This window comes from Magnolia sinica, chromosome 5, assembly GCF_029962835.1.
Source record: "Magnolia sinica isolate HGM2019 chromosome 5, MsV1, whole genome shotgun sequence".
NCBI lineage: Eukaryota > Viridiplantae > Streptophyta > Magnoliopsida > Magnoliales > Magnoliaceae > Magnolia > Magnolia sinica.
In genome coordinates, this window is record NC_080577.1 from 105,191,515 (window position 1) to 105,206,105 (window position 14,591).

A 14,591-nucleotide genomic window follows, 5' to 3' on the forward strand; every position below is an offset into this window, starting at 1 on the left:
TCTCCATTTTGGGATGAGACACAATTTGAAACTCAACAATCCGAAGGAAGTAGTAAAAGGACTGGAACTTCAACTCCAGGGCCATTGAAGAAAAAGAACGCTACTTTCGGATCGACTGTTGTAGAAAGATTTGATGGCCTTTGCAGCTCAATAGACAAATTTGTTGCCCTCAAGTCATCAACTGATGCTGCACTTGTGATGACGAGATCATGGAAGGAGTTGGAGAACATAATAACTATCGATGAGGAAATGATGTATAAGCCTTTTAGGTTTCTTTTAGATCAACTGAATCTTATACATGGGTTCCTTCATAGTGTGTCCCCAAACCAAAGGTATGTATGGTTGGAGAACATTGTAAAAATAAATGACTTTAGTTTGATGTTATTTATTTTTGTCTTTATTTCCCTTACAACATTGTAAAAATATCTTATAAAGAAAATGAAAATTTTTTCTTGGATATGTTACCTAAAGTTTTTTTCCCACATTATAAGCATTTCGAAAACGTGGGCTCACTTTTGTGGCCCACCTATTAATTAGTTTAGCGTAAGAATCAACCAAACTATTCATTTACATGGGCTTAATAAAATGGAATAATTTTATCCAATCTTTTTTATGTATCAATCTAATTTTTCAACGATTTTTTATTTCAAGCTCTACTTAACGTGAATATTCAACTTATTACATTCAACAAAGTTACAGGTTATCCAAACACAAAAACTAAGTTACCTGTAAGTAAGTTACAGCTTACATCCAAATGCCATTACCTATAACCTTCTTTCACCCGTAAGTTACATGTAACTTTCTTACAACTTTAAAAAGTTACAGGCTTCTAAGCAGGCCCTTACCTGTATCAAAGATACAAGTAGCTTGAAAAACGACTCAAGTGCCTGTATCATTTTCGCCTCTTTCTCCTATAAGAAAGTCACAGGTTGAGAGAAAATTACCTGTGACTTTCCTCCCCCAAACACCAACTGTAACAATCTCACCTGTAACTTTGTTACATTTTAGAAATGTTACCGGCATACAAACAGGCCCTAAGGGTTTTGGGGTTGATGAATCTTCTGGAACTTCTTTCCCTCATCCAAGGTTTAGTTAGTTATAAGGAGATTCTGGAAGACTAGGGTTTTCTTTTGTTCAGGTATTTGATCTTCTTTGATTTTTATTTTTTATTTTTATAGTTGTCTAGTAGTTGTGGAAAGAGATATGGAAGTAGTTTTTCGAATGCGTTAGGAGTCTCGTCATGTACATCTTGGAGGTTGGGTTAGATCTCAGGATTTTGAGATGTTGGACTTATGATCTAAGCTTTTGCATGGTGAGATATGGTCCTTGTTCCAAGAGTCGGGATGGGTGCTTGATCAATCCTCTTTGACTACACAAGATAATGGTCTGTGAATTAATCTCTCCTTTATTATTTGATAGCAAGATATATAGAAAAAATCTAGAATCTATCCAAGATTTACATATCCCAAAGATAGCAACAAATACAATATATCACCAAATCTAGTCTAGTCCTTATCCCACTGATCTCTATCCAGTTGCAATTTTACCTTGCATTTTATTCATTTATCTGTCTATTTTATTTTATTTTCAGATCCTACCACATGGATTATCTATATCTATGGGTTTAGCAGATAGACATACATAGGGCACAAAACAATTCATCAAAGTGGTTGCATGGATCCGGATCTTTGATGTGTCTTTTTATACGTAAGTTTGCATTTGAGAGTTACACAGATAAAATCAGTCTAACCTAGGGATCATTTGGGTCCGTGGAATTTTAAATGGCCTAAAGAATTTGCTTCCAGGAAACAAAAATCCCGAAGAAAGAGATTATGCTTGTCATTTTAGACACTCCGAATGTTATTATATGGAATCTAGAAATTGTGTTTGGGCACTGGAAAAGTCATGTGTTAAGTCCAAACTGTCTTATGCGTGTTTGGACACTCCAAATGTGATTGTAGAATCCAGAAAGTGTTTGGGTACGAGAGAGAGAGGGAGAGTGTTTGGGTACGAGGGAGGGAGGGAGAGTGGGTATCAAGTCCAACCAGTTGGACACCATAAGTTTTCATCCATCCAGCATATAACTTCCCACCTGTCATGTGTCAAGTTCAATCTGTCATGTGTGTTTGGGCATGGTGAATGTGATTCTGTGGAATCCAGAAACTGTGCTTGGGTACAGAGAAGGGGTGGGAGGGAAGGTACAAGTCCAACCGGTTGGACCATAAGTTTTCATTCACCCAGCATATGTCTTCCAACCTGTCATGTGCGTGCTACATCCAACATGTCCAATGTGTTGTCCCCATCATGAGGATCAGCTTACATGAAAAAAAAAAGCCACATCCACCCATCATATGGACCACACTTATATTTTGTTATCTCTATCAGAAGCTAGAAATTATTTTTCTATGGTGTCACCCACCTGATGAGTGAATAGGGCTGATCTTTTCACAAAGTGATACTCATCGATGCAACTTGCACCCACACAAAAAGTTGGAAGTTATTTACTGGGTCTTAAATCTATGTGCTAAAATTCCTCCACGCCTTGAAGTAATCTTTCTTCAATGTTTCTTGTAGTCCTTGCTCAGATCCCACGCAATATCTATGCCTCTATCTTGCTTAATGTTGTGTGAATTATCAATGAGAATGGTGTCACAAATCGTCTTTTTTTGTGGAAAATGTAGTATCCTTGTTATTTTGTTTGTCTACATTACCAATAGAGGATAGATTTTCCAAATAAATAAATAAAATAATTACTAAGATAATTATAAAGGTCTTAAAATCTAGGACCTAACATTCCACCAGACCTCAATATAACCTTTTTCTCAAAGATTGCTTCTGTCCCTGGCCTAGACGGCATGCAACTTCTACACCAGTGTCCTTGATGTTGAATGAAATCACTGATGATTAAAAAAAAAAGAAAAAAAAAGAATGTTGAGTTTTGCTATGGGGTCCTAAATCGATCTTTTTTTCTTTTTTTCTTTTTTGTCGCAATTGTAGTATATCCCCCATTCTCGGCGTTCCTTTGTTTGTGCTGGCGTTATCCTTTCAATTGGTATTCTGCTGCTGGTTGAAACTTTCTGACTAGCCATATTCATCTTTGGTTATTGTCATTGCAAGCCTTCTTGGGAATCAGTTCATTCTTTAACCTTTATAAAACTAGTAATGAAGGAAGATTCGGACAGCCAAGCCATGAATATAGAGATTTCTTGGGAATTTTGTTGTTACCATGAATTCAGGGTGATGAAGATGATGGATGCGATGTCAATTTAAGGAAAGATGTTTTCCATAGTTCTTCGTTATGTTTGAGGTTTCTTTCAACAGGTTGAAATTTACAATTGGGACACATGGACTTGCATTTTCTTATGGAAAATTCATCCTTACTATCTTCAGATTTTTAGTCTCTTTGGGCAATAACAAGAACTTTAAGAAGGGAGGATTCAATGCTATCAATTTTATGAAAGTCAGCTAGAATTCGATGCGGTACACTTGTACAAGATCCAAATCCTCCATCTATCAGACCCTAGAATGGATGGGTGTATCATGAAAGTCACAGTAACCCTAGCAACTTTGGCATTCAATGGGTAAAATTCTTTCAAGTGATGGTGAGGATTGTTTGAATGGCATGAGGTTTGGCATATGGCTTATCTACTGTAGAGTACAACAAATGAATACCAAGATCTTCTCTGTGTCTGCCACTTGTATAGAGTTTTAAGTGCTTGAAACTAAGATGTCAGCATTAGCATTGGATACTCATTTATTAATTTATCGAAAACAAAATTTACCAAGGAAAACTCATGGCGGTTGCAATTGTGTTACTTCGTCATAACAATACCTAAAAACAATCTTTTCAGCAGCTACACTAAGCTTGTTGTACCTTCAATGTTGATGCAAAGCACCATCTATGCTCTTGTGATTATTGCTCCATCAATTTCAATAATTTTAATTCTTTTCTATTTGGCATACAAATACAATACATGTCCACTTTGTGATGACACTAGAAAGTGCGACTTTTTTTTTTTTCATAAGATGCTTGCTCAGAGAGCATTTCTTCAATGTGATACCTGTTTGATGCGGCATATGACCCAATGTTCACACTCATGTACTGATGTTGGGAACCCATCAAAACCAGCCAAGAATAAACCATATTGCTTAGATAGACATCCAGTATCATGACAACCTTCCTAATGAGTTTTCCGGCAAACCAATATAAAGGAGGAATTGGTCACCAAATTTCTTTGCGACATTGCCTCAGATCCAATGCATTTTAGTTGGCTACAATGTCGAATCCATTGTATTAGAAATACAAGCCATATTACAAACCCATAAGATGCAAATGTATTAGAATGAGAATAGTTAGTTACCATTTTGCCATTTAAACAGAATATGTGTCTGATAAGTTAACATGTGTTTGATTGGCTGTTGGCCTTCTCTGCCTATATGATCCAGAGCTCGCGCCCACATTACGGAGATTACTGAAGATAGTAGTCTCCAAGGCTCTGAACTGGCTCCAATGCCTAACCATGACATTCCCCCCCCCCCCCACAAAAAAAAAAAAAGTTGACTCCTGGAAGGCCTTTTGTCAGTTGAATGTGGACCATTGCCATGTTATTCTTCTTATCTGAAAGTTCAGGATTGTTCTCTCAATGAGATTCTAGGTAATGGTCCATCCACAGTTGGTCCCAACTGAGCCATGGTCTGGATCACTGAAACATAGACCTTACTGGTCCAAACTGAGAACCTGAGTAATACTCTGCATATTTTAAGTTGAGTTCCTCTTTCATGTAGTTAAATACAGTGTTCGAAATATCGGTATTGCGTTATGTATCGCACCCTTGGGATACAGATACGTATCAATTATCGCATGAGATATATCAGTTGTATCGCGTAATGTATCGTTGTTGTTGGAAACATGGGGAAACATTGGAAATTGGTCAAATTTTTCAATGAAATTTCAGTGATTGTTAAAAAAGACATCAATACACACATACAAATCAAAACATTATTAAAAACAAGTGCACATAATAGGTTTTCTTTGTATGGGGTCTTAATCTATGCGTTGTCTAACTGAATTGATGCAAGTATATTCAAAGTCTATTCATATAATTTATAAATGTAAGAAGACATGTGGAAACACAAGCAATACATTCAAAAGCAAAAGAAGAATCACTAGATTAGGTTACATGCATGTTTGATTTTGATTTTTTTCAATTTTTCACAACTCGGTCCTTCTCCAAATCTCAAAATCGAAGCTCCCAATCCATGATTTTTCATGCAAAACATGAAAAATCATGGATTTGTAACAAATTGACACCGATTTAACTTGATTTTCAGAAAAATTGATCAAAAATAATAAAAAAATGTGCACCGGATCAAACATGTGGGATATATCCCACTACTCATGCGTTTCGTATCTCACAGGTGAGATACAAGATATATTGTGGGATATATCGGCCGATATCGTTGATATTTAAAACATTGGTTAAATACATGTACAGGTTGACTAGATTAGGAAAAACATGATCGTGTTGTTCTTTGTGTTTTATGTCTCCTTATTTGTAATTAACATCAAATTTCTCTCAGGATGTTTATTCATAGGTAGTTGCTGTCAGACAATGGGGAAAACTGTTGCTGTTTGCCAGGTTGGTGGCAAGTTTTTGATGAACAATGATGGGTCTATGTCATATACTGGTGGAGAAGCACATGCAATACCGGTTGTTCCCGACATGAAATTTGATGAATTCAAGTCTGAGATAGCTGAAATGTGCAATCGTGACATGAGTACCTTATCCATCAAGTACTTCCTCCCAAGCAACAGACGGACTCTGATCACGATATCCAATGACAAGAACATGCAGCGCATGATTGATTTTCATGAGGATTCAGCAACTATCGATGTTTTTGTTTTGGATGGAGAGGTTGTTGCTCAGAATGCTTTGAAAACGGTTAACAACAGGTATTTTTCTTGGTTGACTCATGTTTGTGAGCAATTACAGGGTCCTGCTCATGTGGAGCCCATGGTTCTGACCAAGAATTTCATAGGCCAATCTGTGGGTGGGGCATGCCCTGAAAATCTCCACATTCAAAAATCCTGTTTGTGAGGAATTACAGGCAGGGTCCTGCTCATATGGGCCCTGCTGTGGATGGGGAAATTCTTCACACCCTTTGATCTTTGTTCTACTTTTCATTGAATCTGGACTCTGGCTGCATTTCCCTGCTTAATTCTCTACTTGTAAATCATCGAACAAGAGGTTGCAATCTTCTTTCTGGAATATTTTTTGAAGGCATCCCCCATCCATGGTGGGGCCATCAGACCAATGGTTTTGATAACAGAGCCATACCAACATGCGTACAGGATCCCACACATCAGCATTACGTTTGCTGACATGCTGGACCCTGTACATAGTTTCTCCCAGGTAAAACCCATGAATTGTACTTTTTGGATGACATTACTTGAAATGCATGCTCATATAGGGCAAGAAAAGCTGCAAGTGGGACCAAGAGAAGGACGACGGCCACTGATCCAATCATTCCAACTGCCGCCACCATTTATACCATCAGTGGTGATAGGACTGCAAGAACTCTATCTGTCAACCCAATCACCCCAATTGCCACCATCATTACCGCCTTCGGCAATGATAAGGGGCCAGGACTGTCCAGTTCAACTGACAACCTTATCATGGGCGTGGGCCAAGAGTTTAACAGCGCCCATGACTTCCGCGATGCATTACGCATGTACGCCATCTCGAAAGGGTTCATCTTTGTGTACATGAAGAATGAAAACACCCGTGTGACCGCCAAATGTAAAGCCGCGGCTTGCCCATGGCGGGTGCACGCTTCCAGACTTTCAACCGTGCAGAAGTTCAAGATTAAAACGATAAACAATGTGCATACGTGTGGAGGTGGGGTCGGCAAAAACGGTCATCCTCATGCGTCAAGGCGCTGGGTTGCAAGCATTATAAGAGACAAGATAAGAGATAAACCAGATTATAAACCAGCAGAAATTGTGAATGACATATATCGGGAGTATGGAGTCAATCTGAAGTATCATCAGGCATGGCGTGGGAAGGAGATAGCCCAGGAGCAGCTTCAAGACTCCTGCGCGGAAGCGTATAATCAGTTGCCTTGGTTGTGCGAGAGGATAAGGGAGACAAATCCGGGCAGTCATGTAACTTTGATAATGACAGACGAGTCAAGGTTTCATCGCCTTTTTATCTCTTTCCATGCTTCGCAGCATGGTTTCGAGAATGGTTGCCGCCCCCTCATTCTTCTTGATGGGAGATCTCTAAGAGATAAATGCCAAGGGACATTGTTAGCTGCGGCATCAGTCGATGGGGACGATGCTATCTTTCCCATCGCCTTTGCTATAGTGGATTCTGAGTCTTACAATAGTTGGCATTGGTTTTTGGATGAATTGAAATTGGCAGTGTCAACAAATCGGACCATAACGTTTGTATCCAATACACGTAATGGTTTGGAGGAGGCCGTGCCACAGGTTTTCAAGGACAGCTATCACGCCTACTCTCTACATCACCTTACCGAGGACTTCGAGCGGGTGTTGGTGGGTCCATCACAGATGGTGAAGGATGCACTGGTTGATGAGTTTAAACAGGCTGCTTATTCATGCAGCATTAACGATTTCAATGCTTGCATTGAGAGCATCCAAAATGCTTCCCATGATGCTGCTACATGGGTCTTGGAAAGCAAACATGAACATTGGTCGAATGCATTCTTTAGAGGCTCGCGATACAACCATGTATCTTCAAACATTGCAGAGTTGTTCTTCGGTTGGATATCAGATGAGCGAGAGTTATCGATAATACAGACGGTCGACATGATACGGTGTAAGATAATGGAAATTATCTACACGCGTCGAGAGGCTTCAAGCTCATGGTCTACAATTCTCACACCCTCGATGGAACAAAGGCTAGAGATGGAGATATCCAACTCAAGCTTGCTCAGCGTGTTGCTCTCTTCAGGGAGTGTGTTTGAAGTCCAGGACGATACGGTGAATATCGTGGACATCGAGACATGGAGTTGCTCCTGCCAGAGATGGAAGATATCCGGGTTGCCATGCATTCACGCAGCTGCAGTTTTCAATCACACAGGTAGGAATATGTATGATTACTGTTCAAGATTCTTCACGGTCGATTGTTACCGGTTAACATACTTGGAATCGATCTACCCAATACCTGATATTGGAAAACCAGTAAATAAAGATTCCAACTCCCAGATGATTGTACATCCACCCCACATACACCGGCCACACCGTTTGCGTGGCAGGCCAAAGAAGAAGTGGACGGAATCGCTCGATCCAAGTAAGAAGCTAAGGCTACAAAATTGCAGTAGGTGCGGCGGGTCCGGGCACAATAAGTTGAGGTGCAGAGAGCTAAAACAGTGAAAAGATTTCTGTTGTATTCTATGTAATTGGATGTAAATACAAATGACTTGAGGTGATTGTATCGGTGTTGAGTATTTAGATGGTTTCTACTTTTCTTGCAAGTTTTTCAAAGTTGGTTAAAGGTCAGGTAGAAGATCAACGGTTGGATATTTTTATTGGTAAAATGTAGAATTTAAAATAATAATAATAAATCAGAATTTCCTGGTGTGTCTTGTACTACTGCTTTGTCCTGCACTGAAGCTGAAATTGGATAGAGTACTGAGTTACTCAGTAGGCTTTTATTGTACTGACTAAACTCTGTTGGGCCCACAGTGAATGTATGCCGTTTATCCACACCGTCCATCCTTTTTTCCAGCTCATTTTAGGAATTTGAGCCCAAAATTGAAGCATATCCAAAGCTAATGTGGACCACATCACAAGAAACAGTGAGAATAGTGATTTCCACCGTTGAAACCTTACTAGGGCCCACAGTAATGTTTATTTGTCATCCAAACTATTCATAAGATCACACAGATATGGATGAAGGGAAAACACAAATATCAGCGTGAAGCCTTGAACCAAAACTTCGGTGACCCCCAAGAATTTTTCAACGGTATATGTTCAATTCAAGTTGTCTCCTTAAAATTATATGGTAAAATCTAAAATGGATAGATGGAGTGGATAAGATACATAAATCAGTGGACCCCACAGAGTTTACTCAGTGCGGAATCCGCTTCCACTGAAGTTTTGTCCCATATCGGTGGGCCCACAAAGGACGGTGAGAAAATTTAACTCAAAAGATGATCTTAAATTTTTCAATGGTTCGCATCAAACTCTGAAAATCAAAGATTAGCATCTTCTCTGAAGCATTATTATCGGAATATAGGTTACTTATGGTTATAAATTTAATATGGGCGGTTGAAATTATTGTACCACTCGGCATGTGGGCCCCAGAAGCAGTCGCACAGACGCTAGATCTAAATCGCGACGGAGGCAGAGCGAACTCTTTGTTTTGATGCAACTTCGTAAAATTTTCAGAAATAATTCGTTCTTTTGCGCGTCACTTTTTTGTAAAATCCGAGCCGTGAAAAATGTGGACTGAGCTATAGTGATCATCACAGGTGAAAAACAGTATGGTCCAACCATCAGCAGTCCTACACCGCCTAAATCAGTGGTCAGAGGTCAGTTTGAGTAACTTTACGGTTTCAGCTATAAATAAATAGCTAATGTTTTCTATATATGGTATCTATAGTATGTCTCACCTTTTGGACGGATCCGATTCTCGAATCGACTGAAATATTGGGGACAAGAAAGCGTTGTATGTGAAAGTTCAAATACAACTTCGTATGTTTGAACATCTCTTTTTCCCGGCAAAAGCCCAGCTTCAAAATCAAACCCTTCCTCTTTCTTGCCTCCCTTAAATGTCCCTCCCAACACACAAATGGAACAAAAACAACCCACTCTTTCCCAATCTGCCCCTCCATTTTCCAAAAATCCCTTCCAACTCCTCCCAGATCCCTGTCGTCCTCTCTCTCTATATAACCTCAGGCCTCCTCCTCCATTCCCTCTCCAATCTCTTCTCCTACAATTCGATCATCCGTTCCCTCGCCGCGGGCCCCACTCCTCATCTCTCCATCTCCCTTTACAATCACATGCGTCGAAATTCTGTCTCACCTGATAACTATACCTTCCCCTTCGTCCTCAAATCCTGCGCTCGCCTCTTGTTCTACCAAAAGGGGCGAGAATTGCATGCGGTGAGCCTAAAATTAGGGTTTGAATATGATGTTTTTGTCCAGAATTCGCTTATTTATATGTACTCCATTTGTGGTGAAATTGAAACGGCTTGCCGGGTGTTTGATTTTATGCCAATTTGGGTCCGGGACGTGGTTTCTTGGAATAGTCTGATTTCAGGATATGTGCAAAGGGGACATTGTGGTAACGCGTTGGATGTGTTCGTGAAAATGTTAGGGGTGGTGGAGGGGTTTGTTAGGCCGAATGAAGTGACTGCAGTCAGTGTTTTGGCTGCGTGCTCACGGGTTGGGGGGATTGAGTTGGGTCGAAGGATTCATGCGTTTGTTGTGGGAAGTGGGTTTCTTTTGGATGTTTTCTTAGGCTCGTCTTTGATTGATATGTATGTGAAATGTGGGCATGTAGATGATGCAAGATTGGTGTTTGATGGAATGCCTGAGAGGAATGTGGTGTGCTGGACTTCGATGATTTCAGGTTATGCACAGTCGGGGAGGTTTAGAGAGGCAATTGAATTGTTTAGAGTGATGCTGGTTGTGGGTGTTGAGGTGGATGGAGCAACGGTTGCTTGTGTTGCTTCTGCATGTGCACATTTGGGTGCGTTGGATCATGGGAGATGGGTTCATGCTTATTGTGACAGAAATGGAGTTGAAATGAATGTTACAGTGAAGAATGCATTGATTGATATGTACTCAAAGTGTGGAGATATTGGGGAGGCTCGTCGAATTTTTGATCGGTTGTTTCGGCGAGACGTGTTCTCATGGACTGTGATGATTTCCGGGCTTGCAATGAATGGGATGTCTGATGAAGCATTGGATTTGTTCTCACAGATGCGGTTGTTGGGTGATGTCAGACCGAACGAGGTCACATTTCTTGGTGTTTTATCGGCTTGTAGTCATGGGGGGTTGGTGGATGAGGGATATCACCACTTCAATTGTATGAAAAAGATCTACAATCTCACACCTCAAATTGAGCACTACGGTTGTGTGGTTGATCTTCTTGGTCGTGCTAACCTTTTGGTTGAGGCTGAGAATTTTATCAAGAACATGCCTATTGAACCTGATGCAGTTATATGGCGGTCACTGCTTTTTGCTTGTAGGAGTAACAGGAATATTGAACTGGCGGAATTTGCTGTGAAACATATTCTGGAATTGGAGCCTGGAAGATGTGGTGTGCATGTTCTATTGTCGAATATTTATGCTGCGTCTTTGAGGTGGAATGATGTGAAAAGGGTTAGAAAAGGTATGAATAATCATGGGATTCGAAAGCAACCAGGATGCACCTTCATAGAAATAAATGGTATCGTACACGAATTTTTTGTTGCTGACAGATCCCACCCTCAAACTGAAATAATATACGATATGATCTGGGAGATGAATAAACTTTTAAGATCTGAAGGGTATGTCCCAGATACTTCATACTAGTCTTCCACATCAAGCAAATTGAACTGTATTATATGTTAAGGTGAAAGCTATTCCTGAGAATGTATTTTTTTCCCATGACAATATGTTTGATGATTTTGGTCTCATGTTGTGCAACATCTGGTCATAATTTTTCTCACATGTCCGATTCTTTAGATGACTGAAGTATGTCTTTGAGTGGCCCTTTTTTTTCTGAATGAATATCTTTGAGTGTGTATGCGTGCATACCGGCGCGCGTACATGCGTGTGTGATCTAAGACCTTGAATTGCATCTTACCAACAAGGCATATTAAATTATAGTCATGTAAACATGCTTCATGAAATTGCTTTTTGGATGTCCGTTGCACACAGCAAAAGACATTGTGAGAAACAATTAATTGATCGGCAGTAGCTACCGAACACATTTGTGGCAGATGACATGCTATTGCTTCAAAGTATTAGTGTTTCTGAGGTTGGCCCTTTGATCCATGCAAATGAAATGGTTACAATTGTCCATGGTTCTTGGTGAGATAAATATTATCATGTTGATTGGGATTTTCTCTTAGGGGTTGTTTGGATGCCTATAACTTTTGTAAAATGTAACAAAGTTATAGATAACTTTGTTTGGGAGAGGAAAGTTACCTGTAACTTTCTCTCAACCTATAACTTTCTTACAAGAGAAGTTTGCAAAAATCTCTCAGGCAGTGAGGCTGAGTTTTAAGTTACCTGTAACTTTGAAACAGGCTAATGGATGGAAATTTCAAATCCAAAAATGCTTGCGAGAAACGTAGCTGGCAGGAAGGACACCATTGATGAAGATCCACCGACCTGGTGCTCCTCTGCTCTCTCTCTCTCTCTCTCTCTCTCTCTCTCTCTCTCTCTCTCTCTCTCTCCAGCTAGGATTTTAAAACCCAGCCCCGTTTTCTTTGATTTGAAAATGGAAAGGGTTGTACCCTAGCTATTGTAGGAACTTCATGAGACATGAAGCTAGGTGGGGCCCACCATGATGTTTGTGAGAAATCCACTCCATCCATTTATTTTTTCAGATCATTTTAGGACATGGGCCAAAAAATGAGGCAAATCCAAAACTAAAGTGGGCTGCACAACAGGAAAAAGTGGATAAGGAAAAGCCTACCATTAAAACCTCCCTAGGGTCCACTGTGATATTTTTATGCCATCCATACCGTTCATAAGGTCATTCATACTGGGATGAACTGAACACGCATAAATATTAGCTTTATCCAATACTTTTGTGGCCCTATGAATGTTTCGATAGTGTACATTCATCTGAATTGGTTTCCTGTCCTATGGCCCATCTGAGTTTTGGATCTGCCTAATTTTTGGGCCCATGTCTTAACATGATCTGGCAAAACGGATGGACGGTATCAATTTCTCACAAAGATCACAATAGGCCCCACCTAGCTGTCGTAGACAATTTGCGTCGGTTGAAAATGGGGTGGCCCAATTCAGTGAGGCCGTGATAGTGGGGCCCATTGTCATTTATTGTATGCTTGATCCACGTTGTCCATCAATTTTGCCAGCTGATTTTAGGGCTTAGGCCCAAAAATGACAGTTTACTCATCATATGGCCCACAGTGTCCGAAACATATTGGACTAATTTTTAACCTTCCATTGTGATCAGAAGTAATTTTTCTTTGAGGAGTGTTTATGTTTTTCTTGGTTGCCAAGTTTCCGAATCTATTTGACATATAGCTTTTATTATTATTATTTTTTTAATAAATGAATGGATCATATGTCGATTGGACCTACTTTTGTGAAAATTTTCTTGACTGCCCATATTAATGGCTATTGATCAAATGGTTTATATTTGTTAGATAGGAAGTGATACTTGCATGATAGCCCATTCTGAAATGTGAGCAAGTAAACTATTACAACCCATTCTCAAATGGTTCATATGTGCATAATGCTTGCATTGATCAAATGGTTCTTATTTCTCTTCACTTCCATAGTCTTTTAATTTCCTCTACATTATAGGTATTTCAAATACGTGGGCCCACTTTTATGGTCCACCTTGATGCAGGACATGAAAATTAGATATGATGTGCAAGATTTCAGGCTTTAGATCATAATAATTTAGAAACAATCACAATAATTCCACATCCCATATAAAGTCAAGCATTCAACAAGGGGAATATATGAGGGTCCAAGCCTACACATGTTAGGGCAGAATCAATTAAAAATTATAGACCAAACAACGCTCAAAAGATCATAGATTCATCCGCACATGCAAAAGATTATTTCCTAATCCAAGGGATTCTCATGTTTCAATTTGGGAAAACCTAGGGTTTCAAAAGTGGAATAGAACTTGGGGATTTGAGATGATCTAGGGTTAGAGTTATGAAAACAAGGCGAAAGAGGAGTGAAATAGAGACGAGAGGGAACCTGTGATCAACCTACACGTGTGGACAGCAAACCGGCCTGACGCACGTGCATGAATGACGGCCCGCACATGTGTGGGGCTCACGAATCTAGAATCATAGCTAGGGCCTGGTCGGCCAGGGATGGGCTACCTTCCCTCCAAATTTCAGGTCAAACGGATGATCGGTTTGAACACGATGCTCCGCCGAAGTTTCAGCCCTCCAGTAGGGCTAACTTCTAGAAATCTGCTCTAGGGGAAAGATTAGCTACAAACGTGGGTGGATTTTATGAGGAGACAGTTGTGGGAGATGAGGAATATGGAGGGTAGGAGATGGGGGCGATTTAGGATGGGCGTGGCTTTGCACCATGGTAGTTAGCCCTTCGAAGAAGGGAGGGTTTCACACCCAATTAGGTTTCCACGACTCAGAGAATTAGAGAAGCAGGAAAATGCAGAATTTTATTAATCATCTTCAATGAGAAAAAAGACTGCAAGGGGTGCATATTTATAATAAAATCCGATACCCCAAAACTCGCGCCATGTGCGCAACCTATTACTTAGAGATGAAGTAACCACAAATAACAACTAATCAAAGTAATTTAGACCGTCCATGATGTTCCTATTAACAATAATAACCAAAACTCAAAGTGCTATATCGTTTGGAATAGTGGGCCATGATCATGAGAACCCA

At 40.0% G+C, this 14,591-nt stretch overlaps 2 protein-coding genes across 14 annotated transcripts in view; both read left to right on the plus strand.

The window, feature by feature from the left end:
• The window catches only part of LOC131246548 (uncharacterized), a 28,681-nt gene extending 20,075 nt beyond the window's left edge, over positions 1-8,606 (plus strand). For 2 of the 3 annotated variants that reach the window (XM_058246797.1, XM_058246796.1), the window contains exons 2-3: positions 5,581-5,953; positions 6,472-8,606. In XM_058246797.1, the coding sequence (XP_058102780.1) occupies positions 5,613-5,953; positions 6,472-8,398 (2,268 nt within the window). In that variant the 5' untranslated portion in view covers positions 5,581-5,612 and the 3' untranslated portion in view covers positions 8,399-8,606. Of the gene's footprint in view, positions 1-1,237; positions 1,389-5,580; positions 5,954-6,471 lie in introns of those variants that run through there. The other variant, XM_058246798.1, reaches the window with a different exon arrangement.
• A 1,027-nt stretch (positions 8,607-9,633) lies between these two features.
• LOC131246551 (pentatricopeptide repeat-containing protein At1g08070, chloroplastic-like) overlaps positions 9,634-14,591 on the plus strand; it is a 56,453-nt gene continuing 51,495 nt past the window's right edge. For 2 of the 11 annotated variants that reach the window (XM_058246806.1, XM_058246805.1), the window contains exon 1: positions 9,635-11,365. In XM_058246806.1, the coding sequence (XP_058102789.1) occupies positions 9,799-11,365 (1,567 nt within the window). In that variant the 5' untranslated portion in view covers positions 9,635-9,798. Of the gene's footprint in view, positions 11,588-12,266; positions 12,286-14,591 lie in introns of those variants that run through there. The other 9 variants (XR_009171415.1, XM_058246803.1, XM_058246802.1 and 6 more) reach the window with 7 other exon arrangements.